Source organism: Spironucleus salmonicida, chromosome 6 (genome assembly GCF_000497125.1).
Source record: "Spironucleus salmonicida strain ATCC 50377 chromosome 6, whole genome shotgun sequence".
In the NCBI taxonomy this organism is placed as follows: domain Eukaryota; phylum Fornicata; order Diplomonadida; family Hexamitidae; genus Spironucleus; species Spironucleus salmonicida.
This window is the reverse complement of record NC_090601.1, coordinates 203196-225152: the sequence shown is the minus strand read 5'-3', so window position 1 is coordinate 225152 and position 21957 is coordinate 203196. Positions and strand designations below refer to the sequence as shown.

Below are 21957 nucleotides of genomic sequence, written 5' to 3'. Positions count from 1 at the left end.
TATAAACGATCCTCATATTTCATTTTAAAAATCTAAATTTGAGATGGAATTTTGTTAAACCTGCATGATATCGGACAGTGTCTAGATACTATCAATTAATACATCATGTCCTGTAAAGCCGATATAGAAGCAATTTTTATTGCGTTTAATATTATCTGAGCAGAAAAAAGGACTATGAAAACTATAAATTGTTATACCATTACTATTGTTGCACCTGTTTTCGATTAGTCTAGTTAAAGCTATGTCAATACTTCTAAATGTTCTTTTATCAGAAGGAGGAATAATTAATTTTGGATTTGAAAAAATAGTATAATCCTATATTATATCTATATATTATTCTTATTATAAAACTAACATTGATGAAATATCAATATCATAAGTAATGTGTGAAGGATTAGTTTATTTATAGCATTTCCAATTCTAACTTAGATGAAAATTAGCCATTTATGCTATTTTAGATAGATTACTATCATCAACATAATCAAATGAGTCATCTAAAGACTATTCGATGTTATTTGTCTGTTTTTACTCTAACGTATTAAAATATCCATAAGGATTGATTTATAAATATGGCACGCCAAATATATCTGCTAAATTTCTTGCTAAACAAGATGAATATCCTTAACAAATTATAAATACAGGGCGCTAAAATTTATCTATAAGTTGCTAAATCTAATCAGTTAGAACTGTGAAAAATTCATCAATATATTCATCAGCATTTAATAAAGAATCTAAATAATTAATGATTAAGACTGAATTATCGTCGATAAATGAAGGTAAATGATTCTATAAATGCTTGATATACCCTCCATCAAAATGATAAAAATCAGGTAATATAACAACAAGTTTTTTACCTCGTTTTAAATAATTACATCTGACAGCATCTTTTTACTGTGCTAAATCCATATCTTTTTAGAAACTTATCTATTATTTTGTGCAAGAAAATTATCTAGGAAACTTAATTTTAAAATTTTCAAATTATTGTAAGTGAACTTTTCCAGTAATAGGCAAATATACCTTCTTTGAAGGAATATTTTTATCAACTAAAATAGAATGCATAGTATATTATTTTTATTAACTAAAATATCCTCTACTGTAATAAATATCAACAGGAACTGATTCTTACTCTAATGTAGACTTAAGCTAAAATGTTAAGGACATTTTACTTACATAATATATTATATTTATATAATAATATATAAAATTTAGTTTAATCGAATATCAACACTGATTTAAGATATTTTTTCTCTGAGTTAAAGTATAGTTTGACATATTATTAAATCCTTATAAATATTTATAAGTGTTAATTCATTTTTATTGTCTACTTGGCTATATTTTAACTCTGTACTAAACTAAAATCATATATTATTGTGTTGTATCTAAAACTTAAAGAAATCTTTGCGGTATTAATATTCCTTTACTTACTTAGAATATTTTAGTTAAAATATATTTAATCTCATTAACAGTCTATCACTTCAACATCAGCAACCATCACGTGCAGCAGTCGGTGACCGAGCGCAAGGGCCAAGATAAGTTCATTATTGACAAGCGCCTCCAGGTTCTGGATATGCCATTGCAGCCAGTTATTACCCGTGATAACGTCCAGCTTGAGGTGCACCCTATGGCGCTATACAAAGTAACGGACTCCATGCTCGCGGTTTACGAGGTACAAAATCTGTACTCCTCGATCTAAATTTTAATATCAACTACACTTTCAGACATAATTGGAAGAATTACATTGGATGACACCCTCTGCTCTAGACAGGAGGTAAGACGCTAGGTATTCAACCAGATCCATTCTACCATCTAAAACTGGGGAGCCCTATTGATCGAAGTTGACATCCTCGAAATAGATCCCCCTGAAAACATTGTTACAGCGATGGAAGCTCAGTTACTGGCAGAGCGTGAGAGAAGAGCTAAATTAGTAGAAGCTGACGCTGACCGCTAAATAAAGAAAATCATGGCTGACTCGCTTAGCCAGGAAAAGATACAGCTAGTAACAGGTGAAAGTCAGAGCATGGTCATGATAGCAGAAGCGGAAGCAGAAGGGCAAAAGGCCATAGGTATGGCGCAGGCTGAAGTAATTGGCATGCTGAGCGGAAAGGTGAAAGGATTTGATGTTGGTGATTTCCAGCTAAAAAACTACTGGCTCGATGCTATCGAAGCAGTGGCGATCAATAGTAGGAACGTGCAGTTGGTGAAGGGCGTAAGTATTCTATAGAAGCTTTCTGAGTGACAATTTCTGTTAGTACTTCCGTTGCTTCGATTATAATGCCTTTATAATATTATATTTATCGAAATGAATTTCCTGTTTCCACTTCTTCATAATGATTACTACTGTCCGTGTTTCTCAATCCTGATGACATATACAAAATTGTATGATTTTCAAATATTTATATTCTATGTATCACTTCTTCAGCACTGGCTTTGGGGCTCCGATCCCAGTTATTCTGAGACCATTCACTCCCAATGGCATGGCACGTTGCTGCAGTACTGGCTTTGCACTGCTGATACGTTTTATTTATGGGTTTCCCATATCAATCGTGTTAATCTCAGACTGTCTTTCGCACTCCTCAGCCTCTCGGGCGGCGATTATTTTATCTCGGTCTCTCTGCTCTATTTTGGTATCGTCTATACATACCAGATCTATATTCGATTCCAATATATCGAATACGTAGCTCTTTGATAGCTTAGAATATTTGAGGCAGAACGGGTTGTTTGCACAGCGGATCACCTACAGGTTTCCAGCCTTGGATACAAAGTTCTCAATCTAAGAAATGTTAGATATTTTGCATGATTCACAATTTAAGCTACGAAGGGTGGAACGAACTGCTAGCGCAATCTCCAGATCTCTGGCGGCGTACGATATATCCAGCGCCACAAGGCATGGGAGTTTGGATAGGGTATCTTTCGATACATTCAGGAATTGGTTCTGGGAGAGGTCGAGTAATACTATCGAAGGAATAAATCCGAATTATGCAGGTACTAGAGACTTCAGCATAGACCTTTGGAGGTGAAGGTGCTTGATCGGTGCATGGAAGTCGTTGTTTCGGATGACCTTAACTGGATTTCCATTCAATATTAATGTTTCTAGAGCTGTATGGTTTAATTATATGTTAAACGGATCAATGATGTCGTTTTCTGAGAGATCCACATACTTCACTTTCGGAAAATCCCTAAGATCGCTGAGAGAAGATAGCTAGTTGCCAGTGAGAATTAAAGTATGGACCTCCGATACTATGTGTTATATACCCGGGTCTACGCCTATGCTTGTCAATCCCAACCCAGATAAATCCAGAACATAGTTCTAGATACTCCGTATTCTCAGGATTTGGGGGTTAATCCGACTAGTTAACTCTTAAATTTTTAGCTATCGCATCGGTTCTGTAATGATCATGTCGTTGATGAGGCCTAAGTCTGGAAGAAAATATAAGAAATCCTCAACCTTTTCGTTGTCTATTAGTAAGTGTGTTATCTTATTGAAATTCAGTAGTGACTCAGAATTAAAACTAGCCTGCATAAGATTGACTATTTATATATGCGGTGGTAGATTAGTAATCGCACCAGAGTGAAGTTCCTTCAGATTATGCATGGTATTAGGATTCAGTGCACATTCACAGTTCTGTATATCCAACGCAATCATTTTCTAGAGATTGATATTTTTAAGCTATCCTTGCGTTACATCTGAAAAAGGGATGCGGAGCTAAGTTATGCCGGTAAACTTGGCCAGGAACTACACCTAAAACTTATATACTTCTGGCGCGTGTATTCCAAATAGGTTTTCCTAGTTAAGAATTTATAATGGTGGAGTAAGGAACCCCTGGTATTCCAAATTGACAGCATCGGCATGTTGGTCCAGAAACGGCTACAGAAAAGCATTAGATTGATGCAATTAGTCATGGCAACAATTGTATTACATCACACCAATAGATGTAATTCCTCTGTTTTCTATGAGACTTGTAATGGTACTAACATGGATACCATTTATCATCTTAATGTTCTTGAAATATCTTAGAATTTAGGTAAACACGTTATACTCCTGGTTTGGAAACAGGTTGCCATTATAATTTAAAACTTCCAAGCTATTTTTAGTCTGTTGAGAAATCCCTGAAAATATAGCCATAAACGAAAACTGGTTGAAAGATAAATCCAATACTCGCAGAGTAGGGCAATTTACTTTTATCTTCACAAGTTTATTCTTAGATAAATTAAGCTCCAGTAAAGCACTAGATTCAAACGAAAATGTTTGCATATCATTATATGATAGGTCGATGCAGTGTATTTCATGCAACTAGCTAAGTATTTCCCCAATATTGTCTGGATAAGTAGGACACATATTGTGAAGATCTAAAGCGTGCTATACTGAGTATACAAGTCTATCGGCCACAGATTCTTCGAAATTTGTCGTGGAAAGAACTGGAGATCGTACATAGGTCTCCATACCGCCTTGCTCGCCAAATTGCTGCAATATAGACTATTACCTAAGTAATATACTATCATAATTTAAAAGTTAATCGTCTACTTTTATTATTTCTGGAACTAATATATACTCTTAAGATTTTTATATAGCTATTTATTTACATTAAACATAACTTTAAAATTACATTTAGTTGTCTGATAAAACATACTATGTTACAGACGTAGAGAAATTATACTAATATCCTTCCGCAATAAATTTTAATATGTTTTGATTCTATATTTTAACATATATGGTTTTGGAATTATTTATTATGTAATTTTGGAATTCTGTAGGATCATACATCATTTTTCCGTTAGCAATTTCTACATCCTCGAAACATAATTTAATCGATATATCTGTTAAATTATTATTTTCAATAGAGTATGTATATCTATCTAACTACTATACATTGATATTTAAAGTTTTAAAATATGATAATATTGGTAAATTTTTAACAAAATACTCAAATTAAATGTCTTAATAAAACTTTTATATTTACTATAAGCATACATTTAAGTTGGTAAGAAGATTGGTTTTATTTAAAAATAAATCTTAGTTTACTTGTAACTCAGTGGCAGAAATATATTATTGATTAGATTTTCTTTAATTTTATATAAGATTAATATCAGAAATATCATTTTATACGTCATAAATATCACTAAGTAATTTGTTTTATAATAAAAATAGTTTTAGTTTAGATTAAATATTTACTAATAATGAAACATTATATTTTTGAATAAGCTCAAAATTTTACTCTAATGTAGATTTATTATGATTTAATATAGAATATTGTAAACGGTCGTCAATTTTATCATAACGTATATTTTATGTTGATGGTAATAAAGAAATTCTAGTTTATTGTATATCAGCAAATCCAGTAAAACTAGACCAATTGATAGATTACAAATATGAGCAGCCCTTTACAGAAAAAGTTTATAAATTCTCATAATCTGATAAATCTAACCTTGTGATTTTAGTAAATGATAGGCATAGCGCTTTTATGGTTTATGAAGGTTTCATTAAAATTAAAGGGTTCATGGATAGACTTAATAGCTCTGCATTCCCGCATTAACCTTCACTTATTTAATTTCCATCAAAATATGAATATTTGCTAGGGGTTGGTTAAACATTAAGTCTGCATCTAACTGCTCTAAAAATTTCAGTATTTACCTCTAAAGGTACCTCTGTCTATAAAAAATAATCTGACTTTGTATCTTAGGCTTTTAACCGCAGAATGTCAGATGAAACCTCAGAGAAGAAATTATTTATATTTATAGTCATTTTTTAATTTATTATTGTTATATAATAAATAGTACTATTTATAATAATAAACTATATTAATAATATGTATTTAAAATAATATTATTTATAGTGCGGTTATTTTTGTTAAAATATAATTAAATTTTCAATTCTATAATAATATATCAAAAACGATGCATTATTTTTTCTTTAAATGACTCAACCCTGGCTATAAACAGATTTCATTAAAGATATTTATTTAGCTATCGCTAAAGATGCAGATGAACAACCTACAAGAGAAGGTGTTGAATATTTATTAGAAATATCTCGTAAATCTCCAACAGATTAGCTATAGTTGCGAAGAGCAAGATTAGGACCAACCTCAACATTATAGTTATCAAAAAGATTGGAAGGAGTAGAACTAGCTACATTGGATTTATTTGAAAATGCTATTAAAGATGTAGGGTTTATGGCATTATTAAAGTATGCCGAGCGACATTATACAATGAAACGTATTAATGTTGGATGTTGTGGTATTACTAATGAAGGTGCTATGGCACTTGGAGAAATATTAAAAGAAGGGTCAGGATTAGAAGCGGTTGAATTAGGGTATCCTTCTGGGTATATTTTCTAAAAAGTTAGAAAGAATATTAATACAGCTTTAATAAATTAGCTCACATCTGAGTCTATTTCTTTTATAGCCAAAAATTTAGCTCATAATTAAACTTTAAAATATTTAGGATTGTCTCACAACTTAGCCGGTATAGGTGTATCTAACGAAGGTCCGTCTCAACTTGGAATTATGCTATCTCAAAATTAAACACTAACTGCATTAGATATCTCGTATAATCTCCTATAAAATACAGGTGCAACTTCAATTTTTCGAGGGTTAACATAAAATATTGGTCTTTAAAAATTGACCTTAAATGGTAATGGAATCACGTTTCTTTCTATTCCAATATTAAGTAACATTTTATCAAACTTATAATGTGGTTTGGTCGAATTATCATTAGATGATAATCCTTTAGGTGTTGAAGGTGCTAAAGCATTATCTTATGGATTATCATAAAATTAAAGTTTAAAAAAATTAAGCTTAAATAATTGTGCACTAGATGATGATGGAGTTGCTATAATAGCTGCAACTCTCTCTCATCCTATAATAAATAATAGGGATTAGTTAAAGTCATAATTTGATCTTAATAATTCTGTCAATGCTACAGAATCACTTTGTGATTTAATGACAGATTTTTTTGAAAAAATTGTTAATAAATAATAAGAAGAATAGGGTGATAAGAAAATATTTGTCATCAATCATAAAGGGCGTGTATTATCATCCACAATTCTAAAAAAAATACCAAAAAGAAATTTTAGCCATTCTTAATAAACTAATAAACTAGAAGATACGCTTAATTTTTAATAATTTTTGTAAGAAAATGTCTAAGAAGATGATGCTGAGACTTCATTTGGAGATGAAACACCCTAAGTCGATCTTGAAACAGCAATAATTTCGGATCCTCAGTAAACATAGACATTTCCTACGAATACGGTAATGGCTGAATTTTTAGGTTCAACATTAACAGAGTCACATGATGATAATTTTATATCATAGTCCTCAGCATCAGGTCTTATTTATTCTGGTATTACTCATCTTTCTTTAGGATACAATAATATATCCGTTAATGGAATATCATATGTCTCATAGTTATTAAAATCGTGTTGTTAAATTCATTATTTAAACTTGAGTGGAAATAAATTGCAAAACAATGGTGCAATATTAATTGCTGAAACGTTAATTTTTAATTAGATATGTCTACGAAAATTTTAAACATAACCAAATTTCATACCTAAACTTGATAAAATGGATGAAGTTAACTCAATTATTACACATTTAGATTTTTCAAAGTGTTCAATTTCTGATGCTGGTTTTGTGGCATTAGCATTTTCTATTTCAGTTTGCTCTAATATGATTTCACTAAACTTTGAAGAAAATTTTGTGGGTGAAGTTGGAGGTTAAAAAGGATGTACATTTCTCATTAAAAGCTATGGAATGCTTTAAACTAATTTAAGAGGCAATTAGGTTGCACATTTTTCAATATAATTATTATAGTAAAAATTATCTGAAAATAAATCTAAAATTACTATGAATGCACCAAAAAGACTTAAGTAACGTATTATAGACATGAAAAGTTAGTCTGAACGTTTGCCAATATGTAGAGAGGAGTTAGACTTTCTAATGAAGTCGATCTCAATTGTATAAAATCATATTGCATCTATTTTGACATAAAAAGATGATTGTAATGATTAAAATTATAGATAAAATCAGAGTTTATAGCTTAAAAGTAATTAATAAATTTAGTAGACAGAATAAGTCAATGATTTAATAAAGGAAGCAGATTTAAAATGTGTATCGTTAGAATAGAAATACACTTAATAATAAGAGGATAACAAATAGTCTATTTTATAAACTTAAACTAAATTTGATGAAACAGAAAAAGCACTTGTAGAATAAAATAATAAAAATTTGGAACAAATTTAGTTACATTAACTAGAACTGGACAATCTTAAAACGGCTATTGAATAGGAAGATTCTAAAATTGATTTCATTAAAAACTAATAGATACTAGCTAATAAGTTAATAGAAACATTAAAAATTAAATATAAAGATTCAATTAATAAAGCTCTAATGGGATAAGTTCCTATAAAAATGTCTATATAATTTGATTTTGATTAACTAGCCCCAAGTATAAAGCGAATGGAGAAAGTAGCTAATGGAGCTACTTCAATTAATAAGATAACAGAATATAATGTATAAATGTTTGACTTTACAGTTCCTAAACAAGGCAAGGGAAAGAAAGGTAAAAGTAAAAAGGGTAAAAAACTATAGAGAATTTTATGAGAGTATTTATCAATTATTTATATTATATATAATATTATTGAAATGTAAAATTATATTGAAATAACCTAAATTATTTAGGTGTAAAATTTAAAGGATGCCAATGGATATTTAGCTAATAATGTTTTAATAGCTAATATTGTCAAATTATTTAAGAAAAACATACCAGTTTTTTTATTTAATGAATAACTTAATTTTGTAGATTATGATTTAATCTATAACTTTCTATTTTAAAATGAGGGCTATGAATATATAGAAGATTATTTGATAAAATTCAATCGTCCGATTGTATTAAATAATATTATCCTTTAGAATTCTTTATTTTTAGAAAAAATATTAAACAGCTAGCTTACTTTGAAAAATGTGACTTTATTATAGCCAATATATACAAATTCTATACTATATTTAAGTATATCCGATTGTAGTACTTCAGAGTTGCAAAATTTATAATTTCCAAATTTGATTAGCTTTTATGCTATTGACTCTAACTTTGATACATTCCCAACTTATCCCTTACTACAGAAAGTTATTATAATAAATTGTCCAATTGCATCACATCAGTTTGACATTATTAATAAAAATCTGAAAATAGTAAAACTCATTAATTGTAATCTGACATAATGTTAATTCTTATAGTAGTTAGATTTAGAGTATTTAGATCTAAGTTAAAATTATATTTTTTCTTTTAGTTTCATGAAAAATATGTAGAATTTAAGATATTTTTCGCTCAGTGGGAATGGAACTAATAATTCAGTTTTAGAATATGAGCATCCGTATCGTTATATGGTTTCAATACCATGGACTAGAAATGACGAAATTATCGAATCAGAGTAAAACTTAGATATCAATAATTTTCCAATTTTAGAAAAATTATAGACACTAAATTTAGAAAATAGTCGTCTTTTAGAGTTTTTACCAAATTAAACTTTCACGTACTTAGAGTAATTAAATTTATAGAACAATTTATTACGTAAAGTATCATTTAGTAATGTAGTAGAAGTAAAGTTAAATTCTAATTAATTAATCAGTGCAACATTTAATGATTGTTAATATATAGAAATAAGTGAATCAACCGATGTATAAATATAAGTAATTAACTGTTATTAATTAAAAATTTATTAATCTTAAAGTATTAAGCTTTAAGGTGATATAGATAAACTAATATTATGTTAATGCACAGTTTAAGGAGGCCTTATTTAAGTAAATGAATATTAATAGTTGAATGGAGAATTATATAAGAATTATAATTTTATGGAGAAAGATTGTTTGAATGGATGTATTTTTAATAAAGTTATATTTATTAATAAAGTAACATCAATTGGTTTAATATTTCCATCTATAAAATACATTAAATTTTATTAATGTATTGGTATTGATTGCATTGAACATACATTTCCAATTACCGTTTCGGAAGCATATTAAGATGATTTTTGCTTTTATAATAATAACTAAGATGAAAAAAGGAATCAAATCTAATTTCTTTTATAAAATAGATTTTTAACTTTAAATCTAGATCATAATAATATTTTTAATAAATATATACTAGATTCTTATAGAGACAATGAATTAGTATCAATATTAAGTGTACTAAGATTTATATTCTGAGTTTAGAAATCTACTTTATAATTTTAAAATGATATTTTAGCATACAGTTAATTTTATTTTTTCAAACAATGAAATAATAAAGAGGTATATTTATACTATAATAAATTTTGCTTAAAATGAGGTTTACATGTTTAGGTATAGCTGGAGGATTTGTATCAGCTGATTAAAACACATAATCTTATTTTTTAGAATTTAATAATAGTAACTTACTATTTGATGCATCTGAGGGTGCCGCTATCAGTTTAAACAATATATCAATAGATACAATTTTCATCTCTCATATTCATATGGATCATATATCAGGGTTACCATAAATTATACTTAATCATATTAATAATAATTTTCAAATTCCTATCATCTATGCCCCTTCTGGTAGTTAATAATTTATTACAAATTTTTTTTCATTAATGAACTTAGAGGTAAATATTAATATTATTCAGATTGATACAATATTATAGAATATAGACTACAAAATAAGTACTATAGAACTATTTCATGTGGTTGAATGTTATGGTATTAGGATTGAAACGTCTAAAAATAAGTTAATTTATATACTATCAGATGGAGATTATTCAAATTTGGAAATACTTGAATCAGTACCTATAGATTATTTAATATGTGAATGCACTTTTACTAATTTGGAAAAAGCAAAATAATTTAAACATTCAAATGACACAATTGTAAGATAATTAGTTGACAGGCTTAATGTTTAAAATATTATTATAGGTCATTTCTCCCTTAGGTTAAAAAATAATTTCAAGCCTAATCTTTCCAATATGATGGATTGCTTTTAAGCACTAACTGATTTAAATAATATAACATTTTTATGTTAAAATGGCAGTTTACTAATGAACGTAGAATGAAAATCATTGTAATGTATTATAGAACATATTCATAAAATAAATCACTAAAACAAGTAATATTAATATATTCCATAAATATTAATCAGATTAAGTGATTTATTTTTAAAATGATCATTTTAGTATACGCTATTGATCTTTGTCGTATGCCTGATATAAATGCGGTATATCCTATTAAATCTGCTGCTGAATGTATAAAATATCCTTTACTTACCAAAGATATATTTGAACAAAATTAAAAAACAGTGGAAGAATTGATCTAATTACACGGTTTTTAAGATATTGCTAAAAATCCTCCATATGAATATTAACATTTAGCAGTAGATATTGATGCTAAACTAGCTATTATTCGCAGCAAATATCAAGCGGCTTAAAATGCTTCTGCTTATGATTATTTTGCCGCATTAAGTGCCTTATTTTTATAATTAAAAGATCCTCATACCTTATATGTAAAAAGTTCTTTCTTTTCTAATTTCAAGAAACGCCTTCCTTTGGTTATTACCTAAAAAGATGATGGCTATTGGTATACTGAGAAACTCCCATTTAAAGATTAGAGTATTCATGATGGTTACAAAAAATTAGACTTTACCTAAAATTTTGAGTAAATGTTGGGTAAAAGAATATTCAAAATTAATGGAATAGAAGTTGAAGAATATCTAATGTAATAAGCAAGAAAATATTGTTATTCTAGTAAAAGCGATCATGGCTGCTTTAATTCTTTCATAGGGAATGATATGTATTATCAAAACTTAAAAGTTTATAACTTACCTGAAACTGTTGATGAAAAGATGACAGTTTAACTATTAGATGGTACAAGTTATAGTATTTACTATGTTATAACAACAGATAAAGTCATCAATGATAGTAATGATGCTCAAAATTTATATGAAATGTCACTGGTTAAAAAATTATCATCAAATCATATTATTTCCGATAAAACGTATGAGCATATTTTAAAGAAATTAGATTATAAATAACCTCACCCTTAGTCATAAAATGATTAATTTTCAATCATTTAGTAGTCTCCAGAGTTTTTCACTTTATATTCTTACCAATCTGATTTAGTATTATCTATTGAATCTTTTAGTCCTCCTGACAATGTTTAAGCACTAAAAGATTTATTTAATGTAATGCAGACTATTAAATAGACTTAATAAGGAAAATTAATACTATCATTAGTAGGTAATGGTGGTGGTTGGGTTAGTTTAGGACATCTTACTGCATTTATGATGTTCCCTGAGTAATATCCCATTTATGGAAGATATTCTATTAGAAAATCAAGAATTTAGTAATTGCTTATGTAAGCTGAAACAGAATTTGAAGATAGCAATCGTGTTGATTGGATTACTGGAGAAGTTTATACATATTTTTAATTTTAACCAGAATATGTTAAAAATTTAACATGGTATGAAACACCAACCAAAAATAACTTCACGATTAATTATGCTTCTGATGATGATGCAGAACCTTCTTTCAAAGATATTTTAGATAAAATTTATGCATTTAAAGGTATTAACTATTCGCCTGAGAATATTATTCTTATTACTGATGCGCTTTGTGGCTCTACATGTTCATGTTTTGCTAAACATTTAGTTTAACTTAAAAATGTTAAGTCTGTTGGTGTTGGTGGATATAAACGTTCTTCAGATCGATTTGATGTATCTTCATTTGCGGGTGGAGTTGTTATGGATTCTAATACCTTTGAAGATAGTATTAAAAACCTCAAGTCACCTAGTATTTCAGAAGATGATTTTAATTTTTTAAAATCTTTATATATTCCACATGATGGATTTTAGCGTTTTGCTCATTAAAGTATATTTAGCTTTGATTCGTTAGAAGAATCTGGTATTCCACTTGAATATCGTTCTATTCAAGTGGATAAAGTATTGTATGATATACATCCTATATATGGAAATTGGTAAGGTCCTGATGGATTAGCAATATTTGTGTAAAAAGCTATTGATATCAGTGCAGAAATAAATACATTTGGTTATATTTGTGATACTGATGTTGATACCCATATTACTTCTAGATTTGTGGATAATAACTGTGTTCCATATGGTTGCGAATTAGGATGGTATAGAGTTAAATCTGGTGTTAGTTTTATTTGTTAGGAAAGAGTTGATCCTAGATTGTCTAGATAACTGTAAGAGGAAATTGATACTGGTATAGGCATGATAATTGGTATAATTCTATTGTCTTGTGTTGTCATCGCAGTAATTGTTTTATTAGCAATATTCCTCCTGGGTCCAAGATTATTTAAGAATAATAAAGTTAGTATTCCAGAAGACGAAATAGCACTACTAGATAGTAACAAGCTCGATAATGAAGATGCTTAATCCAAAGATTGAGATTTTATTTTTATATAAATTGGTTATAAACTATTATTATATTTGTTTAACAGACCAAATAAAGATCTATAAATTTATATTGCATCAATTTGGCGAGCAAGGCGGTATGGAGACCTATGTACGATCTCCAGTTCTTTCCACGACAAATTTCGAAGAATCTGTGGCCGATAGACTTGTATACTCAGTATAGCACGCTTTAGATCTTCACAATATGTGTCCTACTTATCCAGACAATATTGGGGAAATACTTAGCTAGTTGCATGAAATACACTGCATCGACCTATCATATAATGATATGCAAACATTTTCGTTTGAATCTAGTGCTTTACTGGAGCTTAATTTATCTAAGAATAAACTTGTGAAGATAAAAGTAAATTGCCCTACTCTGCGAGTATTGGATTTATCTTTCAACCAGTTTTCGTTTATGGCTATATTTTCAGGGATTTCTCAACAGACTAAAAATAGCTTGGAAGTTTTAAATTATAATGGCAACCTGTTTCCAAACCAGGAGTATAACGTGTTTACCTAAATTCTAAGATATTTCAAGAACATTAAGATGATAAATGGTATCCATGTTAGTACCATTACAAGTCTCATAGAAAACAGAGGAATTACATCTATTGGTGTGATGTAATACAATTGTTGCCATGACTAATTGCATCAATCTAATGCTTTTCTGTAGCCGTTTCTGGACCAACATGCCGATGCTGTCAATTTGGAATACCAGGGGGTCCTTACTCCACCATTATAAATTCTTAACTAGGAAAACCTATTTGGAATACACGCGCCAGAAGTATATAAGTTTTAGGTGTAGTTCCTGGCCAAGTTTACCGGCATAACTTAGCTCCGCATCCCTTTTTCAGATGTAACGCAAGGATAGCTTAAAAATATCAATCTCTAGAAAATGATTGCGTTGGATATACAGAACTGTGAATGTGCACTGAATCCTAATACCATGCATAATCTGAAGGAACTTCACTCTGGTGCGATTACTAATCTACCACCGCATATATAAATAGTCAATCTTATGCAGGCTAGTTTTAATTCTGAGTCACTACTGAATTTCAATAAGATAACACACTTACTAATAGACAACGAAAAGGTTGAGGATTTCTTATATTTTCTTCCAGACTTAGGCCTCATCAACGACATGATCATTACAGAACCGATGCGATAGCTAAAAATTTAAGAGTTAACTAGTCGGATTAACCCCCAAATCCTGAGAATACGGAGTATCTAGAACTATGTTCTGGATTTATCTGGGTTGGGATTGACAAGCATAGGCGTAGACCCGGGTATATAACACATAGTATCGGAGGTCCATACTTTAATTCTCACTGGCAACTAGCTATCTTCTCTCAGCGATCTTAGGGATTTTCCGAAAGTGAAGTATGTGGATCTCTCAGAAAACGACATCATTGATCCGTTTAACATATAATTAAACCATACAGCTCTAGAAACATTAATATTGAATGGAAATCCAGTTAAGGTCATCCGAAACAACGACTTCCATGCACCGATCAAGCACCTTCACCTCCAAAGGTCTATGCTGAAGTCTCTAGTACCTGCATAATTCGGATTTATTCCTTCGATAGTATTACTCGACCTCTCCCAGAACCAATTCCTGAATGTATCGAAAGATACCCTATCCAAACTCCCATGCCTTGTGGCGCTGGATATATCGTACGCCGCCAGAGATCTGGAGATTGCGCTAGCAGTTCGTTCCACCCTTCGTAGCTTAAATTGTGAATCATGCAAAATATCTAACATTTCTTAGATTGAGAACTTTGTATCCAAGGCTGGAAACCTGTAGGTGATCCGCTGTGCAAACAACCCGTTCTGCCTCAAATATTCTAAGCTATCAAAGAGCTACGTATTCGATATATTGGAATCGAATATAGATCTGGTATGTATAGACGATACCAAAATAGAGCAGAGAGACCGAGATAAAATAATCGCCGCCCGAGAGGCTGAGGAGTGCGAAAGACAGTCTGAGATTAACACGATTGATATGGGAAACCCATAAATAAAACGTATCAGCAGTGCAAAGCCAGTACTGCAGCAACGTGCCATGCCATTGGGAGTGAATGGTCTCAGAATAACTGGGATCGGAGCCCCAAAGCCAGTGCTGAAGAAGTGATACATAGAATATAAATATTTGAAAATCATACAATTTTGTATATGTCATCAGGATTGAGAAACACGGACAGTAGTAATCATTATGAAGAAGTGGAAACAGGAAATTCATTTCGATAAATATAATATTATAAAGGCATTATAATCGAAGCAACGGAAGTACTAACAGAAATTGTCACTCAGAAAGCTTCTATAGAATACTTACGCCCTTCACCAACTGCACGTTCCTACTATTGATCGCCACTGCTTCGATAGCATCGAGCCAGTAGTTTTTTAGCTGGAAATCACCAACATCAAATCCTTTCACCTTTCCGCTCAGCATGCCAATTACTTCAGCCTGCGCCATACCTATGGCCTTTTGCCCTTCTGCTTCCGCTTCTGCTATCATGACCATGCTCTGACTTTCACCTGTTACTAGCTGTATCTTTTCCTGGCTAAGCGAGTCAGCCATGATTTTCTTTATTTAGCGGTCAGCGTCAGCTTCTACTAATTTAGCTCTTCTCTCACGCTCTGCCAGTAACTGAGCTTCCATCGCTGTAACAATGTTTTCAGGGGGATCTATTTCGAGGATGTCAACTTCGATCAATAGGGCTCCCCAGTTTTAGATGGTAGAATGGATCTGGTTGAATACCTAGCGTCTTACCTCCTGTCTAGAGCAGAGGGTGTCATCCAATGTAATTCTTCCAATTATGTCTGAAAGTGTAGTTGATATTAAAATTTAGATCGAGGAGTACAGATTTTGTACCTCGTAAACCGCGAGCATGGAGTCCGTTACTTTGTATAGCGCCATAGGGTGCACCTCAAGCTGGACGTTATCACGGGTAATAACTGGCTGCAATGGCATATCCAGAACCTGGAGGCGCTTGTCAATAATGAACTTATCTTGGCCCTTGCGCTCGGTCACCGACTGCTGCACGTGATGGTTGCTGATGTTGAAGTGATAGTCAACAGCAATAAATTCTACCTTAGCATCAAAAAATGGAAGAAGACAATGGCAACCAGGCTAAAGAACTTTTTTATACTAGCCACATCGTTCAATTACAATTTCTTCTTACTAATGAACTATTGTAGTATATTTAAATATTATTATGCAATATAATATTGATATAATAGCTCCAATACACGATCCTCCTGTAATATTTAATTAATCTTCCACTGTTAAAACATCAAAATCAAAACCAAACATTATTTTTAACAAAGATATAGAATAGTATAAAGAATATAAAATTGATAATATAAAATTAAAGTTATTGTATATATTATATAGCATAATAACAATAATCATATAATGACTAACTTTGTTACTAGCACAGAGATGTTGCCAAATGTATTTTGGGTAGGTGCAATTGATTGGACAATTAGAATATTTCATGGATATCATACTGATGAAGGGTCGTCATATAATGCTTATTTAATTAAGGATACTATTCCTACGCTTATTGATTGTGTGAAAGAACCTTTTTGGGAAGAGTTTTTAGAAAGAGTTAGTGCGGTAATTCCCCTCGATTAGATTAAATAGATTATTGTGAATCATGCTGAAGGAGATCATACCAGTGCACTTCCTCTAGTGATGCCAAAATTTCCCAATGCCACTATAATAACAAATAAGGTTTGTAAAGAACACCTCTGTATACTCTACCCGTCGTTAAAATCCTGTAGCTGGTAGTTAGTGGATAATTCAAAAACCATTAGTACAGGCTCTAGAACACTTGGATTCTTGCTAGTTCCAAACCTGCATTGGCCAGATTCAATGTTCACTCTAGATGCGACCAACAATATTCTTTTCTCAAACGATGGATTTGGGCAGCATATCGCCTCAACAGACCGTTGGGCAGACCAGGTCCAGGACATAGAGCACTTAATGTACTTACTCAAAGAGTATACAGCAAACATTCTGGGTCCATTTCGTGCCCCGATCCGAACTGCGCTAAAGGCCGCAGCAACTCTTAAAATTGAGTACATTTTGACTGCGCATGGTTGCTCCTGGCGGGGTGATTTTTTAGGTTATCCCCTTCGTGAATACTCGCTTTACGCACATCGACTGAACTTGAAACAGAAACTTTTGATTGTTTTCGACTCAGTTTACGGCGCCACTGAAAATGCAGCAAAAACGCTTTCAGAAGGCGCGTACTCTTGCGGAGTTCGGTCACAAATCTGCGATTTGCGCGTTGTCGATTTGACAAAAGTTGCATATCACGCGTACGATGCAGGCGGTATCGCTTTTGGGAGTCCGACGATTAACAGCAGGCTGAGCGTTAAAACTGAGGCTGCTTTGCGCTACCTAAGGGGGCTGCAACTGATTGGCAACAAACCAGGGTGCGTTTTTGGTGCGTTCGGATGGGCGTAAAAGAGCCTTAATATGATGGAAACGTATCTGGAAAGCGCTAATTGCAACGTTATTGGTAAGGTTGAATTTAAGTACTTGCTGGGTGACAAAAGCAGAGAGAGTCTCTTTGCCTTAGGTTGCGAAATTGCAGAAGCGATAAAATCTAAAATTTTGATATAAGAAGAGAAATAGGAGGACGAAAATGGCGAAATTAGTGAATCTAGTGTGATGTAACATGAGAGTGAGTGAGGTTATTTGTATATTTGTAAAAGTGATTAATGGAAAAAATGGCAATAATGACGGAGATACAACTGTTTTAGGTACTATTTTATGGTATAGTATAAAATAATTAAAACATATAGTATAAATGAGGAAATATTTATATAAGTAGAAGTTCATCAAGTATAACATGGTTCTAATGTGTTTGTTTTAATTTTAAATTGTTTTATTAGGCTAAACTACAAAATAAGCTATGTTACTTTTTTCATTTAGATATTTCATATTAAGCAAATAACTTATATTTATTGCAGCATAAGATAATCTAAATCTAAATTATATTTTAGGCTTATGTCATTAACATAAAACTTTACTTACATATATGTTAATTATATTAACTCTATATTATATAATATTATAATATTTAAAATAAATGATGCATATGTCATCTAATGAAGTTCTACCCTAAATATAATGGGTCGGTGCTATTGATTGGACAATAAGACAGTTTCATGGGCATGAAACAGAGGAAGGAACAACCTATAATTCATATCTACTTTAGGATGATATCATTACTTTAGTCGATTCTGTAAAACATACACTTATTGAAGAACATATTGATAGAATAGGTTCTATTATAGATATATAATAAATATAGCAAATCATAATTAATCATGCAGAAGGAGATCATACATCAGGACTTCCAATTCTAATGTAACGAATCCCACACGCAAAATTAATTTGTAATAAATTATGTAAAGATTTATTAGTTTCATAATTTCCAACGCTTAATGATTATGAGTTTGAAATTATTGATGAAGAATCAATAATTAATACAGGAAATAGAGAATTAATGTTTAAGTTTACTAAAGTTCATTGGCCTGAATCAATGTGGACAATTGATAAAGAGAATCATATATTATTCTCAAATGATGCGTTTGGATAACATATTGCATGTACTGAGAGATATGCAGATGAAATACACCATTTTGATCACCTGATGAAACTTTTCAAGGAATATATTGCTAATATTGTGTCCCCTTGTAGATTAATTTGTGAAAAACTAGTACCATTTATTTTAGAATTTGAACCAAAATATATATTAACTGCTCATGGAGTGTGTTGGAGAGGGGAATAGCTTAATCATGCTGTTTAGTATTTTATTTAATTTACAACTAATGTTTATAATTAGAATAAAATTGTAATATTATTTGATACTATTTATAATTAAACTGAACATGCTGCCAAACTTATCGCATCTTAAATAATTAATTGTGGTATGAAATATATTATATGCGATGTCAGAGTGGTTGGCCTAACTAAAATTGCTGCAGAGCTTTTGGAGGCAAAAGGAATGATTGTTGGATCTCCAACAATAAATGGATGTGCTACCCCGAAAATAATGTCAGTATTGCGATATTTATCTTCTCTTACTCTAATAAATGGGAAACATTGTGCATTTTTTGGAGCATTTGGATGGAATTCTAAGAGTATTGAGAAAATGGTAGCGATTGCGATACTAAAAGGTGGTGGGATAGAAGTTTAACGATTTGAATTTAAATTCGCAATTAGCCATGAAGATGGATTTAAGTTAATAAATTTAGGTAAAGTTGTAGTCGATACAATAAGGTAATATGAAAAGTAAAAATTGTAGTGTTCTGAATAAATAAAAGTTGAATAAGGTATACCACTAGAAGAGTAGAAACTAATATAAGAGTGAAAATATAATATGCAGTATTATATTTCATTTATTCATGGTTTGAAAGAATGACTTATTAATTGTAGATCCAGATTGTTTTTAAGTTGGAACTCCATAAAGAGGTTTTTTGTCTATTCTAGTATTTCTCGTAATTGGCGAATAAGAAAATCCAGAAAATTACATTAACTATGCGTCAAAACGTGCTGATGAGATCTGATTATCATTTGCTCTCCAAGATGATAAAAATTTACAAGTTTTTATTTATGAGTGCTAAGATGGATGTAACTACTTAATTAAAAGATCATCATAGTTGTTCAGTTATTTGATGACTTCAAATTATTCTTAACGAGAATCATAGTATGATTATTTTTCTTTCTTAAATTTTGGTATATCTTTTGTATTTATTGTTACAGGCTTTGGTATAAACAAGTTTTTGATTATATATTATTATCGTAATGACTCTGATTCATAATTTTTTACTGTAATTTTCAATGTAGATCGAGATAAATCAAAGCTATTTTCTCGCTGAAGTTATAAAGATAATTGATTATTATAATGTTAGGTTTTTTATTTACATGACTATGATCTCTAATTAGAGTTAACTTATGTTGTATTTCTAAACTTTTTGGGCGGTATGGTACTTAATTAATTAATTGATAATGTGGATTAAGATCTGAAAGAATTTCTCATTATTTAATTTTATAAACCAATACTATTATTATAAAATATAAGTTAATAATATAAATTAATTTCCAAATTTAAAAATGATAATGGTTATTAAGCGATATTATTTTTATTAATAAAAGAAAATTTGCAAAACTAATGGGTTGTACTATTAACGAAACACCAATATAAGTTACTGACAACATATATTCTATGAATAATCAATAATCACTAGAGAATACTGCTCGTTGTGATACCTTAAGCCCTAATTTTCTATCAAAATAATTATCAAAAGCTATTAATTTTTAAACCAGGATGAAAAGTGACTAAAACAAGCAAAACGACTGAATAATATACAATCACTAGTATAATTTCATATATTTTTTAATTTTAAGATCTCTTTTTTCAATTTCAACTTTAGCATCTATTGCTAATGAAAGAGATTTTTCATAAAAATGATTTAAAATACTATTATCCTTATGCTGTAAATTATCTACATATTCCTCTTATAGTAATGCTATAGTGGATTTGTAATGCTATAATTATATATTAATAGGTTAATTTTCCAAAACTAAATCAACTTTTCCGCCTATTATAAGTTTATACAAATTATCAGAGTTTTAACATATAGCATCTCTAGAGTAAGTTCTCTCGCGTAATGATATAAATGGTTAATATTAAATAGACTTATTTTTAGATGAATTCATTATGTATTTTGTAATATATGCTATTATATATCATTTAAATAATATATAGTCACAACTTCCCTCTCACTTGAGACCATTTTATATACTATCCTTCCAAATAATTTCGTTCATTGTAACACATCTTCTAACTCCTTGAGTGCATCAATCAAAGTAACCTTATCGGCTTTACTGCAACCTGTTTTTCCTTCATCTATTTAGCAAATTGCTAGATCATAGACGTTCATTCCATCAACTTTGTGTTCCATTTGGTTTTTAACGAATAATGCTAACTCATGATCACCAGAAACTATTTTCTCAACTATTTTTCTTATTAAAATAAACCTCCCAAATAGCGCACAGTTGTGCAAAAAAGTAGGACATTTTTTGAGTTAATTAATAAAGTTCACATTGTCAAAAAGTTACTCCAATGAAGGACATGGGCGACAAATTGGAGCCAGAGCGACAGGTGGATCACCCTGAGAATCTGGCTGAGTTACTCTATCCAAAAGTGAAGCTCCAAGTGTGTAATCTTGTGCTGCAAATGCGACGTGCAAAGCAGTAGATCCTGGATAGAGTATGATGTCGTAAAAGTTCGGAGCACTGACTGTAAACATATGAGTTGAAGTAATATTGATTTCGTAGTCTAAAAGAAAGTCGACTATTTAGCTGTTTCCATTTATTATAGCTAGAAAAAGAGCAGAAATTCCTTTCTAGTGTGGAGAACAGCTAGAAGTATCTAATTTTTAGCTATATTTATGTATATTAGTCATAATGAAAGATATATCATTGTTTATTGCTGCGTTGAACCAGTCACGTTTTCCCAT

General features: G+C 30.6%; 11 protein-coding genes and 2 pseudogenes across 11 annotated transcripts; 7 read left to right on the top strand and 6 right to left on the bottom strand. All coding sequences in view use genetic code 6, as the record gives it.

Moving 5' to 3' along the window:
• Positions 1–12: 12 nt before the first annotated feature.
• On the bottom strand, positions 13–1161 carry SS50377_25708 (uncharacterized protein; the record flags this gene model as incomplete). Its single annotated transcript, XM_067909537.1, has 1 exon — positions 13–1161. The coding sequence occupies one exon, from the start codon at positions 1159–1161 to the stop codon at positions 13–15; it is 1149 nt and encodes a 382-aa protein (XP_067762293.1).
• A 307-nt stretch (positions 1162–1468) lies between these two features.
• SS50377_25707 (SPFH domain/Band 7 family protein) lies at positions 1469–2236 on the top strand (annotated as a pseudogene).
• A 171-nt stretch (positions 2237–2407) lies between these two features.
• SS50377_25706 (Hypothetical protein) lies at positions 2408–4474 on the bottom strand (annotated as a pseudogene).
• Positions 4475–5912: 1438 nt separating this feature from the next.
• SS50377_25705 (putative NOD3 protein) lies at positions 5913–8594 on the top strand (the record flags this gene model as incomplete). The annotated part of the gene is made up of 1 exon (XM_067909536.1): positions 5913–8594. The coding sequence occupies one exon, from the start codon at positions 5913–5915 to the stop codon at positions 8592–8594; it is 2682 nt and encodes an 893-aa protein (XP_067762292.1).
• A 1670-nt stretch (positions 8595–10264) lies between these two features.
• SS50377_25704 (Ribonuclease BN) lies at positions 10265–11059 on the top strand (the record flags this gene model as incomplete). The annotated part of the gene is made up of 1 exon (XM_067909535.1): positions 10265–11059. The coding sequence occupies one exon, from the start codon at positions 10265–10267 to the stop codon at positions 11057–11059; it is 795 nt and encodes a 264-aa protein (XP_067762291.1).
• Positions 11060–11166: 107 nt separating this feature from the next.
• On the top strand, positions 11167–13407 carry SS50377_25703 (uncharacterized protein; the record flags this gene model as incomplete). The annotated part of the gene is made up of 1 exon (XM_067909534.1): positions 11167–13407. One exon carries the CDS (start codon positions 11167–11169, stop codon positions 13405–13407), a length of 2241 nt encoding a protein of 746 aa, XP_067762290.1.
• Positions 13408–13513: 106 nt separating this feature from the next.
• On the top strand, positions 13514–15547 carry SS50377_25702 (Leucine-rich repeat protein; the record flags this gene model as incomplete). The annotated part of the gene is made up of 1 exon (XM_067909533.1): positions 13514–15547. The coding sequence occupies one exon, from the start codon at positions 13514–13516 to the stop codon at positions 15545–15547; it is 2034 nt and encodes a 677-aa protein (XP_067762289.1).
• Positions 15548–15718: 171 nt separating this feature from the next.
• Positions 15719–16729, bottom strand: SS50377_25701 (SPFH domain/Band 7 family protein; the record flags this gene model as incomplete). Its single annotated transcript, XM_067909532.1, has 1 exon — positions 15719–16729. The coding sequence occupies one exon, from the start codon at positions 16727–16729 to the stop codon at positions 15719–15721; it is 1011 nt and encodes a 336-aa protein (XP_067762288.1).
• Positions 16730–16831: 102 nt separating this feature from the next.
• On the top strand, positions 16832–18118 carry SS50377_25700 (A-type flavoprotein; the record flags this gene model as incomplete). The annotated part of the gene is made up of 1 exon (XM_067909531.1): positions 16832–18118. The coding sequence occupies one exon, from the start codon at positions 16832–16834 to the stop codon at positions 18116–18118; it is 1287 nt and encodes a 428-aa protein (XP_067762287.1).
• Positions 18119–18518: 400 nt separating this feature from the next.
• Positions 18519–19805, top strand: SS50377_25699 (A-type flavoprotein; the record flags this gene model as incomplete). The annotated part of the gene is made up of 1 exon (XM_067909530.1): positions 18519–19805. The coding sequence occupies one exon, from the start codon at positions 18519–18521 to the stop codon at positions 19803–19805; it is 1287 nt and encodes a 428-aa protein (XP_067762286.1).
• A 24-nt stretch (positions 19806–19829) lies between these two features.
• Positions 19830–20474, bottom strand: SS50377_25698 (uncharacterized protein; the record flags this gene model as incomplete). The annotated part of the gene is made up of 1 exon (XM_067909529.1): positions 19830–20474. One exon carries the CDS (start codon positions 20472–20474, stop codon positions 19830–19832), a length of 645 nt encoding a protein of 214 aa, XP_067762285.1.
• A 332-nt stretch (positions 20475–20806) lies between these two features.
• On the bottom strand, positions 20807–21154 carry SS50377_25697 (uncharacterized protein; the record flags this gene model as incomplete). Its single annotated transcript, XM_067909528.1, has 1 exon — positions 20807–21154. The coding sequence occupies one exon, from the start codon at positions 21152–21154 to the stop codon at positions 20807–20809; it is 348 nt and encodes a 115-aa protein (XP_067762284.1).
• Positions 21155–21261: 107 nt separating this feature from the next.
• SS50377_25696 (Ankyrin repeat-containing protein) lies at positions 21262–21957 on the bottom strand (the record flags this gene model as incomplete). Its single annotated transcript, XM_067909527.1, has 1 exon — positions 21262–21957. The coding sequence occupies one exon, from the start codon at positions 21955–21957 to the stop codon at positions 21262–21264; it is 696 nt and encodes a 231-aa protein (XP_067762283.1).